The following is a 26,949-nucleotide window of genomic DNA, read 5'->3' on the forward strand; positions in this document are numbered from 1 at the left end:
GCCGTGAGGTGATGATGCAGCTGTACAAAACTTTGGTAAGGCCACATTTGGAGTACTGTGTACAGTTCTGGTCGCCTCATTTTAGGAAGGATGTGGAAGCTCTGGAAAAGGTGCAAAGAAGATTTACCAGGATGTTGCCTGGAATGGAGAGTAGGTCTTACGAGGAAAGGTTGAGGGTGCTAGGCCTTTTCTCATTAGAGCGGAGAAGGATGAGGGGCGACTTGATAGAGGTTTATAAGATGATCAGGGGAATAGATAGAGTAGACAGTCAGAGATTTTTCCCCGGGTGGAACACACCATTACAAGGGGACATAAATTTAAGGTGAAAGGTGGAAGATATAGGAGGGATATCAGAGGTAGGTTCTTTACCCAGAGAGTAGTGGGGGCATGGAATGCACTGCCTGTGGAAATAGTTGAGTCGGAAACATTAGGGACCTTCAAGCAGCTATTGGATAGGTACATGGATTACGGTAAAATGATATAGTGTAGATTTATTTGTTCTTAAGGGCAGCACGGTAGCATTGTGCATAGCACAATTGCTTCACAGCTCCATGGTCCCAGGTTCGATTCCGGATTGGGTCATTGTCTGTGCGGAGTCTGCACGTCCTCCCCGTGTCTGCGTGGGTTTCCTCCGGGTGCTCCGGTTTCCTCCCACAGTCCAAAGATGTGCGGGTTAGGTGAATTGGCCAATGATAAATTGCCCTTAATGTCCAAATTGCCCTTGGTGTTGGGTGGAGGTGTGGAGTTTGGGTAGGGTGCTCTTTCCAAGAGCCGGTGCAGACTCAAAGGGCCGAATGGCCTCCTTCTGCACTGTAAATTCAATGATAATCTATGATTAATCTAGGACAAAGGTTCGGCACAACATCGTGGGCCGAAGGGCCTGTTCTGTGCTGTATTTTCTATGTTCTATGTTCTATGTTATGATGCAGTAACGACTGGTGACCCTGGACCAGTCGCGGCCCCGAACGCTCCAAACGGCAACAACGACGGTATTCATAAACGGGTACGAGACGCCCTGCCTGACCGACTCTGGGAGCACGGAGAGTTTTATACATCCTGTAGCCACCTAAAATGGCTGGTCAAACCCCGATCTAAAATGGCGAACGAAAGAGGCTGATGGCAAAATCAGCCAACAGGACTCAAACGGACAGCTGCAGGCAAAACAGTGTATTCGGCTCTGGGGAAGTCGGCCCAGACCGATACCTGCAACCATTAACAGCACATCAACCCAGCCATCTGAATATTAAGCAGCCATCCCCGGGAACAATTGCTACACATTAGCAACATAAAGCCGATCCAGACTTTTCGGCGCCAGCAGTGGCTGAGACAAAGAAAGGTGGACGACCACCCCCCGATCAAGAAATCGCCCCATTATTGGAGCATATTGAACCCAGTGATTGGAACCAGGGTCAAGGTCCGTCCCGAGAGGCGGGAAGCCCCTGGGAACTATAAAAATAAGGGGCCAAGTTCAGATCGACCCTTCTTCTCCTACTCGCAACCTTCGAGACCCTTCGACGAAGAAACAAATAAGTCTTACTCCAGCGATCGCTACCAGATAGGTGTTCCAGACTATCGACCCGTACCAGCCTTTTTGAATCCCGCAGGCCAGACCCAATTCGATAGACCATTCGTTTCCCTGACCTGGTGGGCCATCACCAAAGTTAAGTATTGGCCTTTAGTGGTAGGTAATAGTCTAGAAGTAGGATTATTGTATCAGTATTTATTGCTGTATATAGAACATAGAACATAGAAAAATACAGCACAGAACAGGCCCTTCGGCCCACGATGTGGTGCCGAACCTTTGTCCTAGATTAATCATAGATTATCATTGAATTTACAGTGCAGAAGGAGGCCATTCGGCCCATTGAGTCTGCACCGGCTCTTGGAAAGAGCACCCTACCCATAGTCCACACCTCCACCCAACACTAAGGGCAATTTTGGACACTAAGGGCAATTTATCATGGCCAATCCACCTACCCTGCACATCTTTGGACTGTGGGAGGAAACCGGTGCACCCGGAGGATGTGCAGACTCCACACAGACAGTGACCCAAGCTGGAATCGAACCTGGGACCCTGGAGCTGTGAAGCAATTGTGCTATCCACAATGCTACCGTGCAGCCCTTAAGAACAAATAAATCTACACTATATCATTTTACCGTAATCCATGTACCTATCCAATAGCTGCTTGAAGGTCCCTAATGTTTCCGACTCAACTACTTCCACAGGCAGTGCATTCCATGCCCCCACTACTCTCTGGGTAAAGAACCTACCTCTGACATTCCCCCTATATCTTCCACCATTCACCTTAAATTTATGTCCCCTTGTAATGGTTTGTTCCACCCGGGGAAAAAGTCTCTGACTGTCTACTCTATCTATTCCCCTGATCATCTTATAAACCTCTATCAAGTCTGTTCTTTAATAGTTGTCTTTTTCGGGGTGTTAGTTTTGTCCTTAATAGTCTTTCTGTTAGTTTGTTAGTCTTTCTGTTAGTCTTTGTGTTGTGTTGTGTTGTGTTGTGTTGTGTTGTGTTGTGTTGTGTTGTGTTGTGTTGTGTTGTGTTGTGTTGTGTTGTGTTGTGTTGTGTTGTGTTGTGTTGTGTTGTGTTGTGTTGTGTTGTGTTGTGTTGTGTTGTGTTGTGTTGTGTTGTGTGTGTTGTGTTGTGTTGTGTTGTGTTGTGTTGTGTTGTGTTGTGTGTGTTGTGTTGTGTTGTGTTGTGTTGTGTGTGTTGTGTTGTGTTGTGTGTGTTGTGTTGTGTTGTGTTGTGTTGTGTTGTGTTGTGTTGTGTTGTGTTGTGTTGTGTTGTGTTGTGTTGTGTTGTGTGTGTTGTGTTGTGTTGTGTTGTGTTGTGTTGTGTTGTGTTGTGTGTGTTGTGTTGTGTTGTGTTGTGTTGTGTGTGTTGTGTTGTGTTGTGTGTGTTGTGTTGTGTTGTGTTGTGTTGTGTTGTGTTGTGTGTGTTGTGTTGTGTTGTGTTGTGTTGTGTGTGTTGTGTTGTGTTGTGTGTGTTGTGTTGTGTTGTGTTGTGTGTGTTGTGTTGTGTTGTGTTGTGTTGTGTGTGTTGTGTTGTGTTGTGTTGTAAGTTGTCTTTCTGTTAGTTTGTTAGTCTGTCCTTAATTGTCTGTCTTTAATTCTCTTAGTCTGTCTGTTAATTTTAGTTTGTCTTTTTCGGGGTGTTAGTCTGTGTCAGTGATGTAGTCTGTTTTGTACTTTGAGTTTGAGTTTAGCTGAAGTTTAGCTCTCTCTCTCTCTTCATGTTTCATTTCCAGACTTTGACCTTTTAAAAGTTACTTTCGAGCTGTCTGCCTAAGCAAAAAAGATAATGTCTGTAATTCTCTGAAAGCTTCGAATTGTGTACGAATTGCCTTTTAAATAAATAAATGATAAATATTAATGTAAATAATAAATGATCATTGATTTAACATTCACTAAGCGGTGTGCTGCATTATTAATCATTACTTGAGCTTGAACCACGTGACGGTATCAGAAAGATACCTGGCGACTCGTGAGCAAAGGTGACAGAATTAGAACTAATAAAACTAAGGCTAATAAGAGCAACATTTTGGCGACATCCTGACGGGACCCGATCTAGAAGTGGAAAACCACTCCGGGAGAACTCAAGAAATTTTGAATTAGAATCCAATTGGAAAAAAACCCACAAGTGTTCAAGCAGTTCTGATTAATAATTCATAATTCGGACGTGTGTGTATGCATGCGTAACTAACAGGGCTATAAGGTAAAACTGATAAGATTTTTGTTGCATCAAAACTGTCGGAAGTCTGTATTTTCGGAAATTAGCGCAAGCCGTACCCGCATCTACGACGCCACCTTAGCCCCCTGTTCCAAATTTAACCGAAGCAAGCGGATAGGAGAGATGGCCATGCAGGCAATGCAACGCCTCATGAACCCCGAGGAATTTGCGGTCGCAGCAACCAGCAGCAGTAGAGTGGGACAGTGCCCCACTTGGGAAGAGGAAATTCGGAAATACCTCAAGGGCAAAGGATGGCCCATGTGGAATGATTTCTGTAATAATGATGACTCAGGTCCCGGAAGTATAGGGCATACTTGGTGGTAGAACATGAGTGAGATCCATAAAAAGAACTTAACAAAAGCTCGCAAGCCGATGGCAATTGTGTCCTGTCTGGCACAATTGCGAGGCACAGAGGAGGTCAGGACGCTCCGCAAAGAAGTAGAGGGCATACATCGTATGAGTAAAGTCGATGTATGCGAGGTGGAGAAAGAGAATCTGGAATTAAGGCGGAAATTAGCAGCAAAGGACGAAGAGGTGGCTGACGCCAAACGGGGCCACCAGTCTTGTCTGGCGCATTTGAGTAGTTTCCAGTCCCAATACGAAAAGGCTTATCAGGACACGCAGCGTGCAGTCCTGGTAAAGAAAGAAACAGAGAAGCAGGTGGAGACGCTACAGAAACAATGTAGTGATCTCAAGGCAGCCTTGAGAGCGCTCCACGCTGCAACCAAGGAACAAAGACAGAGCACCATAGGCTATGCAAAGTGCCGGAAGCAAATAGCAGACCTGCAGTCACTGCTTTCTGTCCAAAAGGGATTTCAAGAAACCTTTGGGGAAAAATTAGACCAGGAAGACGGCCCTGATTGGGAAGAATTACAGGAAACAGCGCAGAGATATGTTCAGGGAACATGTCCACAGGGAAAGCCCCAAAGGAGAAAAGCACCCCGACCCCCCACACAGCAGGTAGTTCAGGCTCCCATGAACCCTGTAACAACCCACCGCACAGCCACATCGGACGAGGCGGAATTCCTATATTCCACCCCCCTCACAGTGACCCAATTACAGGACGCGTGTGCAAAAATCACACCATTCCTCCCCGCTTCAGACCCACACCATTTCTTTGCCACCGTCAAACATCAGGCGACCATGTACGGCCTGGATGAGAGAGAGCATGTAAAGCTCATGGTTCTAAGTTTAGATCCATTGGTAGCAGCAGCCCTTCCCGACCCACAGAACGTAGGAGGAGGCACCCTTGCAGAAATGCATACCGCGATCCTGGATGCGATCGGGTATAACCGGGGTGACCCTGTAGATGGCCTAAATAAGTGTAGGCAGAAGAAGTCTGAGCACCCCACAGCGTTCGCAGGACGCCTGTGGATTCACTTCGAAGCCGTTTTTGGAGACGTAGACCATTTGTCCCCAGACAATATGGCCAAATGGACCCGCACCCTTATCTCCCATGCCACAGAGGCGGGACAGAATGCCTGTAGTAGTTATGATCCCTCGGAGGAGGCTCATAACGAGAAGTGGGTGGTTAAAAGATTGTCCCGAGTTTGGGAGCAGTCTGTTCACAATCGACCCGCCGCTAAAACCACCGAGGAAAAGCAAGCTGCCGCAGACATGCAGGCAGTAAAAGCAGCCCATCACAACCCCGCCTGGGTAAATGAGGGAAAGAACAGCCCCCCAACAAAATCACTAGAATGTTACAACTGCGGACAGTTGGGACATTTTGCAAAAGAGTGCAATGGCCCTAAAAAGCCACAGAAAGCCCAACAATCAGGCACTCTGAGTAAGAAAAAGGCATAGCCCATCCGTAGCGTTAGCGCCCGTTCGGATCAGACAGACTTGACCGGAACGGACTGACGGTGTACAGGCTCCCCCAGTTGGGTCTGCGACACCCTTTGGGATAGGTCAGGACGACCCGTAGTCGCAGCGAAAATTCGGGGACAGCCGATCGAGTTTCTTTGGGACACAGGAGGGTCCCGCACCACCTTAAATTCCTCCACCCTTGGTCAGGACACGTGGCCCACTACAGCCACTATCACCCTCAGCGGCTTCACAGGCCACTCACAGCAGGGACACATCACAGCCCCTGTACCCATTCAAATCGGTACCATCACCACCAAGCACCCCGCAATTCTAGTTGACCTGCCCCACACAGCAGAACACATTCTGGGAATCGACTTTATGAATTCCCACCACCTGTCCTTCGATCCAGTCAACCAGTGTGTCTGGAAGATGGCAAAATCCGCTAGAGCCCCAGCAACGCTCAACATAGGGGACTATATGAACAGAATTAGCGCAGTAGGCGAGTTTTGATTCAACCCCACCACACTCAGCACGGACCGACAAGTTAGGGCAGTCCTGCAAAAGAACAGGGCAGCATTCGCGACCCACAAGCACGACTGTGGACGGATGACTGGCTCCGTACAAGTAACAGGACCGGACCCTAGACCCCAAAAACAGTACGGATTCCCCCTAGAGGCAGAGGGAGAAATCCTAAAAGTTATAGAGAGCTTATTAGAGCAGGGCGTACTAAGATCAGTAGCCTCTCCTAATAATGCCCCGATTTGGCCAGTAAGGAAACCCGACGGATCATGGCGCTTGACCATTGATTATCGGGAACTCAATAAAGTCACCCCCGTAGCAGCCCCCACCGTTGCAACAAGTCCCGAGACCATGCTCAAACAGGGACTCCATGCCCGATATTTCACGGTTTTGGACATCAGCAATGTATTCTGGTCCATTCCATTGGCAACGGCGTGTCAGTATAAATTTGCCTTCACTTTCAGAGCGCAGCAGTACACGTGGACATACCTGCCACAAGGCTTCCACAACTCCCCCTCCATTTTCCACCGACAGCTGGCAATGGACTAGCAAAATTTTCTCGCCCCGAATGTCTGGTACAGTATGTAGATGATCTACTACTGCAGACGAACACAAAGGAAGAGCACATTGAGCTTCTGTCCGAACTCCTGAAATTGGTACATTCCATTGGCTGCAAGTAAACCCCAAAAAGGCCCAGATTTTGGAAGAAAAGGTGGTATATTTGGGTACAATTATCACACACGGCAAACGCGAGATCGAGCACAAAAGAATTGACTCGATCGCTAAATTGCCCCTTCCCCAGAACGTTTCAGCCCTCCGGTCGTTTTTAGGACTGGCTGGCTACTGCCGAAACCACATTGACGGTTTCGCCAGCAAGGCAGTGCCCCTCTCAGACCTCCTAAAGAAAGGAACCCCCTGGGAATGGCTTCCGCAGCATACGGATGCTGTGGAATCATTAAAGCAGGCACTCATAGCCGCCCCCGCACTACAAGTTCCAGACCCGCTTTCCCCTTACGCCATAGAAGTAGCGACCACAGACCGCACCCTTTCAGCCGTGCTCCTGCAGGAACGGCACAACCAGTTAAGACCCGTGGCTTATGCCTCCCGAATTTTAGATGCTGTGGTGCAGGGATTTTCAGCCTGTGAGAGACACCTGCTCGCAGTTTTCTGGGCAGTCCAGTACTTTTCCTATATTACCGGACTGAACCCCATCACCATTTTGACCGAGCACACCCCCACCCAACTTTTACTGGACAGACGACTTAAGGACGGTACCGTCAGCCAAATACGCGCAGCTAGGTGGACCCTTCTCTTGCAGGGACGGGACATCACAGTAAAACGGACAAAGACCCACACATACTTAGCGGACAATTTACAGTACCCCGGAACCCCCCATGAATGTGAAATCATCTCTCCACACCACAACACAGGCCCCTTTATAGCAAAAACACCCCCCAGGAAAATAGATAATCCATCTCAGAGCCCCCCTTACCTGGACACGTGTGACCCCATTAAGATTTATGTGGATGGATCTTCCACAGTCTTAGATGGGCAACGCATAACAGGTTGCGGGATTTATGTTGAGGACGCGCAGGGACGCGCCCTCAAGGAATAGCATTAAAACTCCCCGGACACTTAGGCGCACAGGCAGCAGAGCTTGCGGCCATCGCATACATAGTCGACCACCCAGATTCCTTCCCCAGCCCAGCAGACATATACTCAGACAGCCTATATGTCTCCAACGGCCTTACAGAATTTCTGCCCCTGTGGGAAACAAGACGATTTGTTTCCGCGGATGGGAAACCCCTCCCCTCAGCACCATTACTCCGCCACATTTTACAAAAAGCCCAGAACAGGACTTTTGGCATCATAAAAGTCCGCAGCCACCATCGTTCCTCCCCCCCTGGAAATGTAAAAGCCGACGCACTGGCTAAGGCAGGATCCAGGCATGGGTATTTCTGGAAACCCCCCAAAAGCGTGCCAGTGATTGCACCAGTGAGTGCAGTTCAGGCCACGCAGACTAGGATCGAGGATCTAGTAGAGGCCCAGAAGCAGGATAGCGCTCTCACTGAGGTTGTGAAAGGGAAGTTTCCAGCCTCCTACGAGAGGTTCAGAAGTACACTGACCACACATGACGGTGTGGTGTTAAAGGACACCCTTTCTGTAGTTCCTGAGCAGGATAGGAACCAATTACTTTGTTTATTCCATGATGGTCATGGACACCAGGGAATCGATCCCACCACAGCCCACCTCAAGCAGCTTTGTTGGTGGCCAAATCTCAAGGAAGATGTAAGCCATTACATTGAGAATTGCCTTATCTGTGCGCAGAACAACCCCGATAGATATTCCAAAAAGGCCCACCTCAGCCACACCTGACCTGTTAACGGCCCCTGGACTAACCTCCAGATTGATTTTATAGGTCCTTGCCCCCTTGCAGGAATGGCTATAAATATGTTCTGGTGGTCATAGACACTTTTACAAAGTGGGTGGAAGCATTTCCAGCCGCACCAACACCGCGAAAACAACAGCCAAGATCCTAACCCACCACATCTTTACAAGACGGGGACTCCCCCGCAGTATTGAATCGGACCAAGGTTCTCACTTTACGGGACGGGTCATGCAGAATGTCCTCACGATATTTGGCATCACCCAAAAATTCCACATTGTGTACCATCCACAGTCGAGTGGTATAGTGGAGCGCATGAATCGGATCCTAAAAACTACCCTCAGAAAAATGGTCCAGCAGAACAACACCACTTGGGATTCAGTCCTCCCCTTTGCGCTGATGTTTTTGAGGAACACTGTTTCCACCTCCACAGGTTACACCCCACACACTCTTATGACCGGACGCCCCATGAAAGGGACAGAGTACTTGTTAGATTTAGACCTGACTAGCCCTGAAGTTACGGCCCTCACCCACGAGAAAGCCGTGGAGCAATTAGCTGCTAATGTAAAAACGGTTCAGTTAGCAGCCGCAGTTAAATTGGGCACCAAAAAGAAACAGAGCAAGGCCTGTTTTGATAATGCAGTGCTTGGAACGGAGTATGATATAGGACAGCAAGTGATGTTGTCTGTATATAACCCCAGCACATTCCTGTCTCCAAAATACTCGGGTCCGTACTCCATTACGGATAAAGTAAGCCCATCGGTATATAAAATTAAATACCCAAATGGTAAGACTGCGTGGTTTCATATAAACCAGTTAAAGGTTTATGGAGCACAGTCAAACCACGCCCACCACGTCATGCTTGACGCAGCAGACCACACCCCGCCCACAGCCAACGCAACCAGACCAACCCCCACCACGTCCAGCCCAGACACGGGACTCGCCCTCGACTCCACCCCCAAAATCTACACTCTGCCCAGGAACGCCCACAGACTGCAGCAGCAGAGACAGCGACTGTGACTCGGACGATAGCCACAGCACACCTCCCTACTATCCCCATACAACCGGACCCACACCCAGCGACTCCGATTTCGACTCCAGTGATCCCTTCATGATCACTTTTCTAAATAAATCCCACCACCGAACCACACGGACGACCCCGACTTTGTCCCCTCACAACTCGACACAACTTATTGGCACCGCGACAACTCCTACCGACTCGTCCGCAACGACGAAAGCAACCCCAACTCACACCAACTCGCCCTTTCAGCCCTAATTCACTTCAGAGTTTGGCACCCTGGAGAAGGTGATGACCTCGAGTCCGACTCCCAAACCGCCAACCCCTTTGCGACCCTGTTCACAACAGAGAACTGAGGTGTCCACATGATGTTTAAAGGAAACGTTTGGGAGAAGTGTTGTCCTTCCTGATGGAACCTGCAGAATGTTTTATGTTGTTTGTACGTTTGTTTTGTGTTGTTCGTCTGATAGGAGAATTTTTTCCCGCCGCTTGTTCAGCGGTACCAACTTGTCTAAGACACTGGTCAACAGACCAGACGCTTGTTCAGTGGAACTAGCTTTTCAGCAGATACCTGCTCACCAGACGCCTGATCACAACTGCTCTTCTGATTCAAGGATAGAATCACTATAGCAGCCCCACCACGATGACTACATTTTTGTCCGTTCTTGTCGGTCGCTCAGGCAGTGGAGAAACGGCGTGAGACCCGCCCTGCCTGGGGACCCCCCCGTTGGTCAAACACGCTCGGGTAGGGAAGATACGGTATTGGTAGCCGTCCTACCCGGGGACTCCACCCAAGTCTTACCCGTCGCGGCCCATACACACCTCATTTGGCACTTTTCATTTCAAAAAGTTTTTATTTGTTTAGGCGACCTTTAGGTTGCTGCCATATGATATTTACATCCTGGAACATTTGGATGGTAAATCAGCACTGGTCCGTCATTGGGAGGTGTGCCGTGTCCTAAAATTTGTTTTTGAAAAAAAAAATGAGGGAGTCACACATAAGGGAATAATTGGCCCCAAAGGACAGACACACTAACACACCGGATATTAAACCAAGGTAGTTACAGATACTATGCTTGTTTTCACAGAACCCCAGAGGCTCCAGGACCGGAGAAAACAAAAGAACACAAGAAGGAAAAGGAAAGAGGACAGCCAGGACAGCCATGAGGACTTCTTTCATCGTGCTCAACACTTTTTTTTAAATGGACATTTGGTTGCGCGGGATCGCGGACACCATTCCTTCAAACCTCCCTGCCGTTAATGTTTCACTGCCCCGCAGTACCCAAAGCCCAGTCACCAGCGACACTGCATCTTCCTGGTGTGCCAGGTTCATAACCTGGTACTCCCTATCCTACATGATTGAAGCACCGTTAGCGTTGGCGATACTCTGCTGTGTAGTGCAGACTATGCGCCTCCGCAAATGGAGAAGGAGAGCATACCGCACTCGAACCCCAATATATCGGATCCGATCCCCTATATTCGGTTATGACCAGACTCCCGACCCCCGCGACCTATAACAAAATAATAAAGAACATGCACTTGCATTATTACTGTAAATAAAAGGATGTACAAAACTTTTCATGAACAAAAAAAAAGTATGATCCTGAGCTTGACTGCCAAGCCAGGAAAAAGTATATTAAATGTTGTGATTGTTGTTGTATGTTTTAGGAAGATAGGATAATGCAATGTTTAGTGAGTATAGTGTATTTAGGTAAAATTAGAGGTTCCAAGTTTTTTATTTTGTAAATGCATGCCCCTGCCTGACATAGCGCCCTTAGAATTGTTTAGGTAAAAAATGTTTGTGCATAGCTAGGGTCAGAGCAGAGGCCATGTAGGAGGTGTCCCCTCCGGTCAGAGAATGGAAAGAACAAAGTTTATGTGATCCTTCACGCTTCGCGTTAAGATCACAAGGAGGGAATGTAGCCACCTAAAATGGCTGATTCCCGAGTATTTGGTCAAACCCCGATCTAAAATGGCGAACGAAAGAGGCTGATGGGAAAATCAAACGGACAGCTGCAGGCAAAACAGTGTATTCGGCTCTGGGGAAGTCGGCCCAGACCGATAACTGCAACCATTAACAGCACATCAACCCAGCCATCTGCATAGTAAGCAGCCATCCCCGGGAACAATTGCTACACATTAGCAACATAAAGCCGATCCAGACTTTTCGGCGCCAGCAGTGGCTGAGACAAAGAAAGGTGGACGACCACCCCCCGATCAAGAAATCGCCCCATTATTGGAGCATATCGAACCCAGTGATTGGGACCAAGTCCAATCACTTGGAACCAGGGTCAAGGTCCGCCCCGAGAGGCGGGAAGCCCCTGGGAACTATAAAAATAAGGGGCCAAGTTCAGATCGACCCTTCTTCTCCTACTCGCAACCTTCGAGACCCTTCGACGAAGAAACAAGTAAGTCTTACTCCAGCGATCGCTACCAGATAGGTGTTCCAGACTATCGACCCGTACCAGCATTTTTGAATCCCGCAGGCCAGACCCAATTCGATAGACCATTCGTTTCCCTGACCTGGTGGGCCATCACCAAAGTTAAGTATTGGCCTTTAGTGGTAGGTAATAGTCTAGAAGTAGGATTTTTGTATAAGTATTTATTGCTGTATATAATAAATGATCGTTGATTTAACATTTACTAAGCGGTGTGCTGCATTATTAATCATTACGTGAGCTTGAACCACGTGACGGTATCAGAAAGATACCTGGCGACTCGTGAGCAAAGGTGACAGAATTAGAACTAATAAAACTAAGGCTAATAAGAGCAACAATCCCGATACGATAAGACGCTGTTCCCTTCCAATCCACCCGAGTAATCAAAAAATGTTCTGGCGGCAGGGTCCCATTCTGTCGAGATCAAAGGGTTCTGCATCGCGAACCTCACGGTGCAGGGAAGGGAGTTCAAGAACTACTGGCTTTATGTCCTCCCCATCTCTGCGCTGCCACACTCCTGGGGTTGGATTTTCAGTGCAACCTCCAGAGTTTAACGTTTAAATTCGGCGGCCCTATACCCCACTCACTACCTGCAGCCTCGCGACCCTCAAGGTCGACCCGCCTTCCCTGTTTGCGAACCTCACCCCGGATTGCAAACCCGTCGCCACTAGGAGCAGACGGTACAGTACCCAGGACCGAACCTTTATCCGGTCAGAAGTCCAACGGCTGCTGAGGGAAGGCATAATCCAGGCCAGCAATAGTCCATGGAGAGCTCAGGTGGTAGTTGTAAAGACCGGGGAGAAGCAGAGGATGGTCATAGACTATAGTCAAACCATCAATAGGTACACGCAGCTGGATGCGTACCCTCTCCCCCACATATCCAACATGGTCAATCGGATTGCACAGTACAAGGTCTTTTCCACGGTGGACCTTAGGTCCGCCTATCATCAGCTCCCCCATCCGCCCGAGCGACCGCAAATACACGGCTTTTGAAGTAGATGGGCGGCTCTATCACTTTTTAAGGGTTCCATTCGGTGTCACTAACCGGGTCTCGGTCTTCCAACGGGAGATGGACCGAATGGTTGACCGGTACGGTTTGCGGCCACGTTTCCGTACCTCGATAACGTCACCATCTGCGGTCACGACCAGCAGGACCACAACGCCAACCTCCGCAAATTCCTCCAGACCGCAAACGCCCTGAATCTCACATACAATAGGGAGAAATGCGTGTTTAGCACCGACCGTCTAGCCATCCTCGGCTACGTAGTGCGAAATGGAGTTACAGGCCCAGACCCTGAACGCATGCGTCCCCTCATGGAGTTCCCCCTCCCTCACTGCTCCATGGCCCTGAAACACTGCCTGGGCTTTTTCTCTTATTACGCCCAGTGGGTCCCCAACTACGCGGACAAGGCCCGTCCGCTAATTCAGTCCACGGTCTTTCCCCTGTCGACAGGGGCCCGCCAGGCCTTCAGCCGCATCAAAGCAGATATTGCAAAGGCCACGATGCACGCGATCAATGAGTCCCTCCCCTTCCAAGTTGAGAGCGACGTGTCCGACGTGGCGGCCACCCTCAACCAAGCGGGCAGACCCGTGGCCTTTTTTTCACGCACCCGCCACGCTTCAGAAATCCACCACTCCTCAGTGGAAAAGGAGGCCCAGGCCATAGTAGAAGCTGTGCGACATTGGAGGCATTACCTGGCCGGTAGAAGATTCACTCTCCTCACTGACCAACGGTCGGTTGCCTTCATGTTCGATAATGCACAGCGGGGAAAGATCAAGAACGACAAGATCTTGCGGTGGAGGATCGAACTCTCCACCTATAGCTATGAGATCTTGTATCGTCCCGGAAAGCTGAACGAGCCTTCCGATGCCCTATCCCGCAGCACATGTGCCAGCGCACAAGTGGACCGCCTACGATCCCTCCACGAGGACCTCTGCCACCCGGGAGACACTTGGTTCTATCACTTCGTAAAGACCCGCAACCTGCCCTACTCCATCGAGGAGGTCAGGACAGCCACCAGGAACTGCCAAATCTGCGTAGAGTGCAAGCCGCATTTCTACAGGCCAGATAAAGCGCACCTGATAAAGGCTTCCCGTCCCTTTGAGTGCCTCAGTCTGGACTTCAAAGGTCCCCTCCCCTCCACCGACCGCAACACGTACTTTCTGAACGTGATTGACGAATACTCCCGGTTCCCTTTCGCCATCTCCTGCCCCGACATGACCGCGGCCACGGTCATCAGAGCCCTCGGCACCATCTTTACACTGTTCGGTTGCCCCACCTACATACATAGCGATAGGGGGTCCTCCTTCATGAGCGACGAACTGCGTCAATCCCTGCTCAGCAAAGGCATTGCCTCGAGCAGGACGACCAGTTACAACCCCCAGGGGAACGGTCAGGTAGAGAGGGAGAACGGAACGGTCTGGAAGACCGTTCTGCTGGCCCTACGGTCCAGAAATCTCTCAGTTTTCCGCTGGCAGGAAGTCTTCCCGGACGTCCCCCATTCCATCCGGTCGCTGCTCTGTACAACAACGAATCAAACACATCACGAATGCCTCCTTGTCTTCCCTAGGAAGTCCTCCTCTGGAACCTCACTTCCAACCTGGCTGGCAGCCCCGGGACCCATCCTGCTCCGAAAGCATGTGCGGATGCACAAATCGGACCCATTGGTCGAGAGGGTTCATCTCCTCCACGCAAACCCTCAATACCCCTACGTGGCGTACCCCGACGGCCGACAGGACACGGTCTCCCTGCGGGACCTGGTGCCCGCCGGAGCTCCACAAACCCCTCCAACAACAAACACCCCCTCCCTCCCACCGGCGCCCCCCACAGCCGTCCCCCTCCCGGGTGGATCGGTCCTTCCCCCGGCCTCGCCTAGGAGTAGTGGAGTAGGATGAGGCATCGCTACGCTCCCAGAGACGACGATGCCCAAGCCAGCACATGCATCACCACCGGGGCTGACACGGTGAGGACGACCAGGGTACCCATTCGACTCATCGAATCCGTATAACAAAGCAAGAAATGCCTCTGTAAATAATTCAGTTGCCCAGTAAAAGTGGCATTGTAAATAGTACTGGTAGTTGATATCGGAGCTTGGCCGCCATGTTAGCGGCATCCTAAGTACCGACTCTATAAACCCCTACCACCATACGGCCCACTATCCCCGCCGGGTTCTTTTTTAACAAGGGGTGAATGTGGTGGTATGTATTAGGGGTATTACGGTACCCTGTGATGCCGAGAGGCTATTGGTGGATAGACGCTGGGTCCCGATTGGTTCAGCCGCCTACTGGCTCCACCCAGTAAGGCGGAGTATAAGAGCCCGGGTTCTCCCAGCAGCCGCATTCTGTAACTGTGCTGCTGGGGAACAAGTCTGCATAATAAAGCCATCGTTTGACTCCTTCTCATCTCGTCTTGTGAGTGATTGATTGTGCTACAATTTGCACGTGACGAATGCTGCATTTATGTAGCACCTTCAAGGTCATTCACAGGAGCATCACCAGACAGATATTGACACCGACTCAATGGCAGGTGAGCAGACACTGGGTCATAGAAGCCGCTTTAAGGTGCATCCTAAAAGGAGAGTTGGAGAGATGGGGAGGATTAAGGAGGGAATTCCAGAGTTTAGGGCTGAGGCACAGTTGTCAGTGATGGTGTAGTTGGAATGCCGGATCGGAGGAGTGCAGGTATTTTGGAGGATTGTATAGAGGATTATCTACAGACAGTGATCCAGGGTCCTAGGTTCGATTCCGGCTTGGGTCACTGTCTGTGCGGAGTCTGCACATCCTCCCCGTGTGAGCGTGGGTTTCCTCCGGGTGCTCCGGTTTCCTCCCACAGTCCAAAGATGTGCAGGTTAGGTGGATTGGCCATGCTAAATTGCCCTTCGTGTCCAAAATTGCCCTTAGTGTTGGGTGGGGTTACTGGGTTATGGGGATGGGGTGGAGATGTTGACCTTGGGTAAGGTGCTCTTTCCAAGAGCTGGTGCAGACTCGATGGGCCGAATGGCCTCCTTCTGCACTGTAAATTCTATGATAATCTATGATAATCTATGAAACACAACACTGGGCAATACAGTATGTGTCTGCCTGATGTGAAAACCATACTCTCCCGCTGTAGGGAAACACCCCACTTACACCTGGACAGCGAACCCTGGGCACAGGTTGGCATGGGTTAAAGGGCAGCAACGTGACCCCATTCCGGAGGCTGTGTCAGGGCACTACAGCGATTTGACTGGAATATTGTCAGCCATGGCTCAGGGGTAGCACATTCTCCTCTTAGTCAGCAAGTTGTGGGGTCAGTTCCCAGTCTAGAGACTTTAGCACAATAGCCAGGCTTACACTCCATATTGAGGGAGTGTGCTCTTGTGATGTTAAACTAAGGTCCTGTTTGCCCTCTCAGGTGCATGTCCTTGACACTATTTGAGAGCAGGTAGCCTCTCCTCCAGACCAACATTTATGCTCAACCAAGATCATCAGAACAGGTAACTGTCTCGAGCCTCCCCGAACAGGCGCCGGAATGTGGCGACTAGGGGCTTTTCACAGTAACTTCATTGAAGCCTACTTGTGACAATAAGCTATTATTATTATTAATAACCTGTGTGTGAAAAGGTTTCAGTTCTGAACAGCCTTAATCTTGTGCTCCCTTGTTTGGGATTTCCTGTCAGAGACAATGGCAGACAGGACCTTCTTAAAGGGACACCGTTTACATGGTGGGATCTCATCGCGACTGAAGGTTGAGGCAACTGGGAAAATGAATCAAGGGACGCCAGGTGCCATCATTATCATTCTGGCAACAGTTGGTGTTGACACAAATAATGCCACATATGTTTACAAACAACAAATACCACAAGAAAATTATTTTTAATGAAGTTGATGCCTTTTAATTATCTTGAACAGTTAATAATCGCAGATATGGAGGGAAAAGCGATGTAACAACTCCCTGATTCTCGTAATAGGAACTGTTCCCGTTTAGAGGATTATAAAATTCCATTAAAAAGCGGGGGGGGGGGGGGGGTAGATTTGTGGATAATGACACAGACCCAATGCTAGTGCAGCCTCAGTGAGTGCCTCAGCATCCCCTCATTCTCGCAGATACAAGCTTGTCCTCAGAAAGATTGTAATTCTGTCTCCTGTGCAGCTGAAAAAGAGGAATGGAAAGAGTGCATTGGTGACCAGCAGCTGTTGAATTCATGTGAATAGAATGTTCTTTTCTCGTGCTGTTCTCCATGAAGAAAACATTTTTCTGGAGCAGCGTTTGTCACAGTTTGAATTTTAATTCAATTCACAGGCAGCCTGTGCCCACTCCAACTCCATTCTGTTTAAATGAATGTTTCGAATTCTCAGAACACCCTCTATTCCCACCGCCCCTCCAGCTCAACCTCTCTGTCTCTTGTACCTGCATAAAGCATTCTCCTCACATTCCACGGATAGTTTCCAAGGTGAAGTTATCTCACACCCTGGATAAGATAATGCAGCAGGAAGAAAAAAGCTATTCCTGCTGAATTGACAATCTGAAGCTCACAACGCCAGCTGTGGTAGTGAGGCCCGGCCTTTAGTACTTCAATCCTGGGCCTGGGCCTACTCTCAGAATGTTGGGCAAAATCAATAAGTTGTCTCTTTTCAAAGAGCCAAAACGTTTTGAGCTGAGTGGCATTTTTATGTGCGAGAGAATTCTTCAGTATGATTTACAAAGAAAGAACTGCGAAGGTTAGGCATCTTAATGGGTGAAATTGGTTCTCAGTGGTGTACTGAAATGAGTCATACCAAACCAGGAACCCTCTCTCACTCTGTCTGATTGTCTTTTCCATTAAAATGAACGGAAGGCTTCCGGAACATTCCAGCCTGTTCTGTCCACAGAGACACTCCCTATCGGTTACCTCTAGTTAACACTAATGCCTTAAGAGGTGGAAATGTTTCTAGGTCAGACTGTCCCCAGTAAACTGACTGCTTCAGTATATGTTCACATTAAAAGATGCTTTCTAATCAGATTAACATACATTGTGTTTTGCATTCCAGAAATAATCAATAATAAAATTGTTGGCACCATGGAGTGTGGATTGGGGTGGGGGTGGTGGGGGGGGGGGGGGGGGGGGGGAGCAGATTGGGTGGAATTTGCAAATTGGGGGTTGGTGGATTGGAGGTTTTAACTTGCCACTCATGGTGAGTTAATATTACCTATTCCGCTGTCCAGCCTCTTCCCGAATATAAACACTGTGCTTGACATTAATGCTCCAAGGATCAGAATGCCGAAAAGAATGGTCCAGAGATTAGCCTGTAATAGAAGAAACAAGTCAGAGATTGAATCACTATTCATAACAAACAGGAAATAACTTTCCATTAGTGAAATAACTTTAAACCTGAAACAAAGTTAATGGAAGTTTTGGGGTCAAAGAGGACCCTTCAAATTCCAAACTGGAGTGACTAAATGAGAAGAAGCTAAAGGCCAGTCATCAATGAAGTGCTGTTGGTCCGAGCAGTTCTGATCAGGACAGACAGCTGCAGAAGATCGTCAGCCATGTCACTGTTTCCATTCTGTCTCTCACTAATTTCAGCTCCCAAGAACTAATCTCACATCAATTTTCACAGCTTCTAGATTGCCCAGATAACGCCCCCATTCAGAAATACTCTTCCATGTCTGGCAATGTAGCCAAGCACATGGAGCATGATCATTTATACAGCACATTGCTCAGAAAACATGATGGACAGATGTTTTGGGATTGAGAGCAGTTCTGGGATTGAGATTAGTTTCGGGATTGAGAGCTGTTTTGGGATTGAGAGCAGTTTTGGGATTAAGAGCAGTTTTGGGATTGAGAGCAGTTTTGGGATAGAGAGCAGTTTTGGGATTGAGAAATTTGGGGACATTTCATTTTTAAAAGGACATTAAAACCATGGGCAGCAGCAGAGTATATTCATTATGGTGATTCAGAGGTACAAGAGATTTGAGATACTAGGACCCTTGTCTGAGTCAGATATGGTCCTGAGAATGGGTTTTTTAAAATTAGGATGTATTACTCTGGTGAAGAAGTTGGAAAGTCAGTAGTGAGGAGTTTAAAATTGTCATCGGAGTGAGGGGAGAGATTAGGAGACATTTCTTTACACAGTGGATTTTGGGAACATTGGGATCGTTGAGGCAGTGACCAATGTGTCTTTTAAGATTTGTTGCGATCAGTACTCAAAGCAGAGCAGGAATTAGTTCTGGATTGCTTCAGCACAGCTGGCAAAATTGTCTAAACGACTTCCTTCTGCACTGGAAACATCTTTGGGTTTAAATGTCCATTAATAAGTTTAGCTCATGTTAGCCTTACCTCAGTTAGTAGCACTCTCACCTCTGCGTTGCCAAATTCCAAGGTCAAGTCACACTCCAGGGCTTGAGTGCAAAACTCAAGATTGACACTCCACCACAGCACTGTCAAAGTGCTGCATTTTAGGGAGGTACACTGTCTTTTGGATGAAATGTTAAACTGAGGCCCTCTCGGTCTGCTCAGGAGGATATCAAAGAATTAATGGTTAGCCCTGCTGCCTCACAGCGCCAGGGACCCGGGTTCAATTCCGCCCTTGTCTGTGTGGAATCTGCACGTTCTCCCAGTGTCTGCATGGGTTTCCTCCGGGTGCTCCAGTTTCCTCCCACAGTCCAAAGATGTGCAGGTTAGGTGGATTGGCCATGATCAATTGCCCCTTAGTGTCCAGGGATGTGCAGGTTAGAGGTGGGGTTGTGGTGATAGAGTAGGGACGTGGGTCTAGGTAGGGTGCTCTCTCAGAGGCTCAGCGCAGACTCAAAGAGCCAAATGGCCACATTCTGCACTGTGGGGATTCTACAATTCTATGATTTTGAAGAAAAGCAGGGGAGAGATCCTCACTGTCCTGGCCAATATTTACCCCTCAATCAACATCACAGAAACAGATGATGTAATCTTTACCACATTGCTGTTGTGGGAGCTTTCTGTGCACAAATTACTGCTGTTATTCCTACATTACAACAGTAACTACACTTCAAAAAGTATTTCACTGCTTGTAAAGTGATTTGAAAAGCAGAGAAAAGCTACAGAAATGCAAGTTTCTCCTTTTTCTTTCCAGTGCAAACTAACAAAGTAATGTATTTCTTTTTCATTTGGTGAATTCTTTACTGATGATGGAGACACAAATAATTTGTATTTTTACCAGAGATAATGGGTTATGAAAAGGGGGCCATGCTGTGGTATTTTAACTGTGTTGATGTATTTCTTGTCCCATTCTCTGGTCTCCCTAGTTATCCACTGAGTCCTCTATACAAAATGCTGATCCAAGCAAACCAAAGAGTTGTGTTTCCCTGTTTGAGGGGGGCACGCTGACTGGGGTGTGTGGCATGGGTAATGTGTGGCAGGTGTGTGGCAGGTCAAAGGGTCAAATCACTCGCTGGCTTTGGTCTCATTAACATTTCACCAGCCAGCTCTGGGTGCCAAATGGGCTCCGTTCTCGACTGCAGAAAATGGTCCTATTACCCCATGTGGCCCTGCTGGCTGGAACTTAGAACATTCCGGAAGGGAGGGGGTTGAGAACAAAACAAAATGGGCTCACAGAAGATGGGTGATCAAAACTCTTAAGAAACACGAAAGCCTTTGTGAGAGACCCACACCTGACGGGAATGTCCTGGGGGTGTGGAGGGTTCAGGCACAGCAGAGGCTCAGGTTGTCAGCTGCCTGAACTCCTGTTCCTCTGGGATTCACAAAGATAATTGCAGACTTGACCTTTGGCCAACTTCTTCTCCGTCACCATGAAAACTGATTGGACTTCTACAACTATAGACCCCGTTTCAAAATGGCAGCAGCCAGCGGGGCAACTGACCTCGTTTTGAAGATATTGCTGATCCTTTAATGCCAGAGAAAGGTCAGTGAAAGTCAACCCCTGGAAGTCACATGACTATGGCAGGTTGGAGGGTGAGAGGACTAGGAGACTGGGCTGTGCAAATTTGATCCTGACTCAATGTTAAAGCCATGGAGGTAAATTTCCATCTTTGCCTTTTGGTGATAACCTGGAGGAGCCCATTACTGGCCCCTTGTGATTCATGATCAATGAAACCAAAATAATGCACATGGGCAGGTTCTGTAATGTGCAGGACAATCTTCTCAGCATATCAGGACCAGTCAATGAAGACACACATTTATTACACCTAATTAATCCCTCCTTATTTCTAGATATCTTCTTTCAAAAATTCTTGGGTTTACATTTGTAATGGGAACTACAAATGTAAACATGTCACACTGCAGTTATACCCACCCACCAGTGGTGGTGCTGCACTACCTCAAACCTGCATCACCAAGTTCCGACAGAGAAATTCCTCTTCTCCAATAACTATTCGTCTCAGCTTTCCATATTGTTCTGGCACATTGCTATTTAATTACATTCTTTCATTCACTATTTTAATCCCACTCTTTGACCAGTGGTGACACAGCCGGGTGTAATAATTTGCACAGGTAGTTCCCATTCTAAATGGAGACGAGACAATTTATAGTGGCGAAAGCTGAAAGGCATTCCATGCAGAAGGAAGATGTTCTGCTATAATATAGATGCGAACATTTCAATATAATACTTCCAAACACCCACCTTCATCCAATCTGAAATGCCTTCAAACTCCTCAGGATTGAAGATGGCATTTTTCAGTTTGGCAATGGGCCCGTCGTCATCAACTAAGCGGCACACGTGCATCATGTCGCAATATCCCTGCTTCTCCTTACAGGGGGAGCCTGGTGGTAATGGCAGCAAGGTACTGTTGAAAAACTGGTGCAGGAAGACAGAGGTCGAGCTGAAACATGTCAGTGGATCACCTAGAATCAAATAGTCTGAATTGGGTTAAAAAGGAACAGCAGAAGGCCATTCAGCAACTCGGGCCTTCCTCTGCCATGCAATTAAATGACCGCTTATCTGCACCTCAACCTCACCGAACTGCCACTGCTCCACATCCCTCACTACCCTTATCCCACAAACATCTAACAATCTCTCGAAAGCTCCAATGGACCCCCAACATTAATAGCCTTTTGGGGGAGCAGGTCCCACATTGTTACTGGTTGCATGGTGGCACACATGGGTTGCACTTTGAGTTGAGTGGCCCAGTTCAATAGAGAAAACTCTCGTCTGGCATAATTGGATAACAGCACATTCCTCAGAGACTACACTGAACCCAAAACCCAAAGCCAAAAGGCTGACAAAGTGACCTGAGGCTGTGAGATATGTTGCTCCATCATTCAATGATGTTCCTCATATTCCTCGTTTTCAGTCATTCCGTTCCGAGTTTTTTGTTTGTCTGTAATGTGATACGAGTGTCTCTTCTCAGATATCAGATACATCCACTGGGATTTGGAACATTAGCCACATTACTGAACTCCATAACATTGCTGCCAGGAATGCTGTAATATGTCCGATCCCCTCACTCCCTCACGTTTTCTACTGTCACAGTCCTCCGGGTACCTGCAGCCTGAAGGGGTTGCAATCTGAGATCGCAGGGACACTAATCAGGGTGCGACATCTACAAAGAACAAAGAACAAAGAACAAAGAAATGTACAGCAGAGGAACAGGCCCTTCGGCCCTCCAAGCCCGTGCCGACCATACTGCCCGACTAAACTACAATCTTCTACACTTCCTGGGTCCGTATCCTTCTATTCCCATCCTATTCATATATTTGTCAAGATGCCCCTTAAATGTCCCGATCATCCCTGCTTCCACTACCTCCTCCGGTAGTGAGTTCCAGGCACCCACTACCCTCTGCGTAAAAAACTTGCCTCGTACATCTACTCTAAACTTTGCCCCTCTCACCTTAAACCTATGCCCCCTAGTAATTGACCCCTCTACCCTGGGGAAAAGCCTCTGACTATCCACTCTGTCTATGCCCCTCATAATTTTGTATACCTCTATCAGGTCGCCCCTCAACCTCCTTCGTTCCAGTGAGAACAAACCGAGTTTATTCAATCGCTCCTCATAGCTTATGCCCTCCATACCAGGCAACATTCTGGTAAATCTCTTCTGCACCCTCTCTAAAGCCTCCACATCCTTCTGGTAGTGTGGCGACCAGAATTGAACACTATACTCCAAGTGTGGCCTAACTAAGGTTCTATACAGCTGCAACATGACTTGCCAATTCTTATACTCAATGCCCCGGCCAATGAAGGCAAGCATGCCGTATGCCTTCTTGACTACCTTCTCCACCTGTGTTGCCCCTTTCAATGACCTGTGGACCTGTACTCCTAGATCTCTTTGACTTTCAATACTCTTGAGGGTTCTACCATTCACTGTATATTCCCTACCTGCATTAGCCCTTCCAAAATGCATTACCTCACATTTGTCCGGATTAAACTCCATCTGCCATCTCTCCGCCCAAGTCTCCAGACAATCTAAATCCTGCTGTATCCTCAGACAGTCCTCATCGCTATCCGCAATTCCACCAACCTTTGTGTCGTCTGCAAACTTACTAATCAGACCAGTTACATTTTCCTCCAAATCATTTATATATACTACAAAGAGCAAAGGTCCCAGCACTGATCCCTGTGGAACACCACTGGTCACAGCCCTCCAATTAGAAAAGCATCCCTCCATTGCTACCCTCTGCCTTCTATGGCCTAGCCAGTTCTGTATCCACCTTGCCAGTTCACCCCTGATCCCGTGTGACTTCACCTTTTGTACTAGTCTACCATGAGGGACCTTGTCAAAGGCCTTACTGAAGTCCATATAGACAACATCTACTGCCCTACCTGCATCAATCATCTTAGTGACCTCCTCGAAAAACTCTATCAAGTTAGTGAGACACGACCTCCCCTTCACAAAACCGTGCTGCCTCTCACTAATACGTCCATTTGCTTCCAAATGGGAGTAGATCCTGTCTCGAAGAATTCTCTCCAGTAATTTCCCTACCACTGAAGTAAGGCTCACCGGCCTGTAGTTCCCGGGATTATCCTTGCTACCCTTCTTAAACAGAGGAACAACATTGGCTATTCTCCAGTCCTCCGGGACATCCCCTGAAGACAGCGAGGATCCAAAGATTTCTGTCAAGGCCTCAGCAATTTCCTCTCCAGCCTCCTTCAGTATCCTGGGGTAGATCCCATCAGGCCCTGGGGACTTATCTACCTTAATATTTTTTAAGACACCCAACACCTCGTCTTTTTGGATCACAACCCATCTACTTTTATTTCACAATGTAAACTAAATTCCTGTCCTGAAAGGGAGTGAGTCTTTGCTCACAGCTGTTCATGGACATGATCTGAATCCAGATCGGGAAAACATTGATTCCAGTTGCTGTAGTACATTGTCTGTAATAGATTAAACTAACTTTCTAAAAGGGGTTGGATGAAGATATGAAGCTGAGAAATAATTTCAGGGATATGGGGAAAGAGCAAGGGAGTACGACTATTTGAATTGTTCTTCCAAAGAGCTATAACATCCATACCGTGTGATTTAAAAATGTTTGATTAGAAATGGATTTTGGATTCACTTGGATTCAGATATAGAACATAGAACATAGAAAATACAGCACAGAACAGGCCCTTCGGCCCACGATGTTGTGCCGAACCTTTGTCCTAGATTAATCATAGATTATCATTGAATTTACAGTGCAGAAGGAGGCCATTCGGCCCTTTGAGTCTGCACCGGCTCTTGGAAAGAGCACCGTACCCAAACTCAACACCTCCACCCAACACCAAGGGCAATTTGGACATTAAGGGCAATTTATCATTGGCCAATTCACCTAACCCGCACATCTTTGGACTGTGGGAGGAAACCGGAGCACCCGGAGGAAACCCACGCAGACACGGGGAGGACGTGCAGACTCCGCACAGACAATGACCCGAGCCGGAATCGAACCTGGGACCATGGAGCTGTGAAGCAATTGCGCTATCCACAATGCTACCGTGCTGCCCTTAAGAACAAATAAATCTACACTATATCATTTTACCGTCATCCATGTACCTATCCAATAGCTGCTTGAAGGTCCCTAATGTTTCCGACTCAACTACTTCCACAGGCAGTGCATTCCATGCCCCCACTACTCTCTGGGTAAAGGACCTACCTCTGATATCCCTCCTATATCTTCCACCTTTCACCTTAAATTTATGTCCCCTTGTAATGGTGTGTTCCACCCGGGGAAAAAGTCTCTGACTGTCTACTCTATATATTCCCCTGATCATCTTATAAACCTCTATCAAGTCGCCCCTCATCCTTCTCCGCTCTAATGAGAAAAGGCCTAGTACCCTCAACCTTTCCTCGTAAGACCTACTCTCCATTCCAGGCAACATCCTGGTAAATCTTCTTTGCACCTTTTCCAGAGCTTCCACATCTTTCCTAAAATGAGGCGACCAGAACTGTACACAGTACTCCAAATGTGGCCTTACCAAAGTTTTGTACAGCTGCATCATCACCTCACAGCTCTTAAATTCAATCCCGCTGTTAATGAACGCGAGCACACCATAGGCCTTCTTCACAGCTCTATCCACTTGAGTGGCAACTTTCAAAGATGTATGAACATAGACCCCAAGATCTCTCTGCTCCTCCACATTGCCAAGAACTCTACCGTTAACCCTATATTCCGCATTCATATTTGTCCTTCCAAAATGGACAACCTCACACTTTTCAGAGTTAAACTCCATCTGCCACTTCTCAGCCCAGCTCTGCATCCTATCTATGTCTCTTTGCAGCCGACAACAGCCCTCCTTACTATCCACAACTCCACCAATCTTCGTATCGTCTGCAAATTTACTGACCCACCCTTCTACTCCCTCATCCAAGTCATTAATGAAAATCACAAACAGCAGAGGACCCAGAACTGATCCCTGCGGTACGCCACTGGTAACTGGGATCCAGGCTGAATATTTGCCATCCACCACCACTCTCTGACTTCTATCGGTTAGCCAGTTCGTTATCCAACTGGCCAAATTTCCCACTATCCCATGCCTCCTTACTTTCTGCATAATCCTACCATGGGGAACTTTATCAAATGCCTTACTAAAATCCATGTACACTACATCCACTGCTTTACCTTCATCCACATGCTTGGTCACCTCCTCAAAGAATTCAATAAGATTTGTAAGGCAAGACCTACCCCTCACAAATCCGTGCTGACTATCCCTAATCAAGCAGTGTCTTTCCAGATGCTCAGAAATCCTATCCTTCAGTACCCTTTCCATTACTTTGCCTACCACCGAAGTAAGACTAACTGGCCTGTAATTCCCAGGGTTATCCCTAGTTCCTTTTTTGAACAGAGGCACGACATTCGCCACTCTCCAATCCCCTGGTACCACCCCTGTTGACAGTGAGGACGAAAAGATCATTGCCAACGGCTCTGCAATTTCATCTCTTGCTTCCCATAGAATCCTTGGATATATCCCGTCAGGCCCGGGTGACTTGTCTATCCTCAAGTTTTTCAAAATGCCCAACACATCTTCCTTCCTGACAAGTATTTCCTCGAGCTTACCAATCTGTTTCACACTGTCCTCTCCAACAATATCGCCCCTCTCATTTGTAAATACAGAAGAAAAATACTCATTCAAGACCTCTCCTATCTCTTCAGACTCAATACACAATCTCCCGCTACTGTCCTTGATCGGACCTACCCTCGCTCTAGTCATTCTCATATTTCTCACATATGTGTAAAAGGCCTTGGGGTTTTCCTTGATCCTACCCGCCAAAGATTGTTCATGCCCTCTCTTAGCTCTCCTAATCCCTTTCTTCAGTTCCCTCCTGGCTATCTTGTATCCCTCCAATGCCCTGTCTGAACCTTGTTTCCTCAGCCTTACATAAGTCACCTTTTTCCTCTTAACAAGACATTCAACCTCTCTTGTCAACCATGGTTCCCTCACTCGACCATCTCTTCCCTGCCTGACAGGGACATACATATCAAGGACACGTAGTACCTGTTCCTTGAACAAGTTCCACATTTCACTTGTGTCCTTCCCTGCCAGCCTATGTTCCCAACTTATGCACTTCAATTCTTGTCTGACAACATCGTATTTACCCTTCCCCCAATTGTAAACCTTGCCCTGTTGCACGTACCTATCCCTCTCCATTACTAAAGTGAAAGTCACAGA

The 26,949-nt window shown here is 47.9% G+C and overlaps 1 protein-coding gene across 2 annotated transcripts in view; it reads right to left on the reverse strand.

Moving 5' to 3' along the window:
- Window positions 1-16,761: 16,761 nt before the first annotated feature.
- LOC140395293 (disintegrin and metalloproteinase domain-containing protein 10) overlaps window positions 16,762-26,949 on the reverse strand; it is a 209,515-nt gene continuing 199,327 nt past the window's right edge. For both annotated transcript variants that reach the window (XM_072482880.1, XM_072482879.1), the window contains 3 exons: window positions 21,487-21,707; window positions 18,082-18,178; window positions 16,762-17,044 (listed from right to left, as the gene is read on the reverse strand). In XM_072482880.1, coding sequence (XP_072338981.1) covers window positions 17,013-17,044; window positions 18,082-18,178; window positions 21,487-21,707 — 350 coding nt within the window. In that variant the 3' untranslated portion in view covers window positions 16,762-17,012. The remainder of the gene's footprint in view (window positions 17,045-18,081; window positions 18,179-21,486; window positions 21,708-26,949) is intronic.

This window comes from Scyliorhinus torazame, chromosome 18 (genome assembly GCF_047496885.1).
Source record: "Scyliorhinus torazame isolate Kashiwa2021f chromosome 18, sScyTor2.1, whole genome shotgun sequence".
Lineage (NCBI taxonomy): Eukaryota > Metazoa > Chordata > Chondrichthyes > Carcharhiniformes > Scyliorhinidae > Scyliorhinus > Scyliorhinus torazame.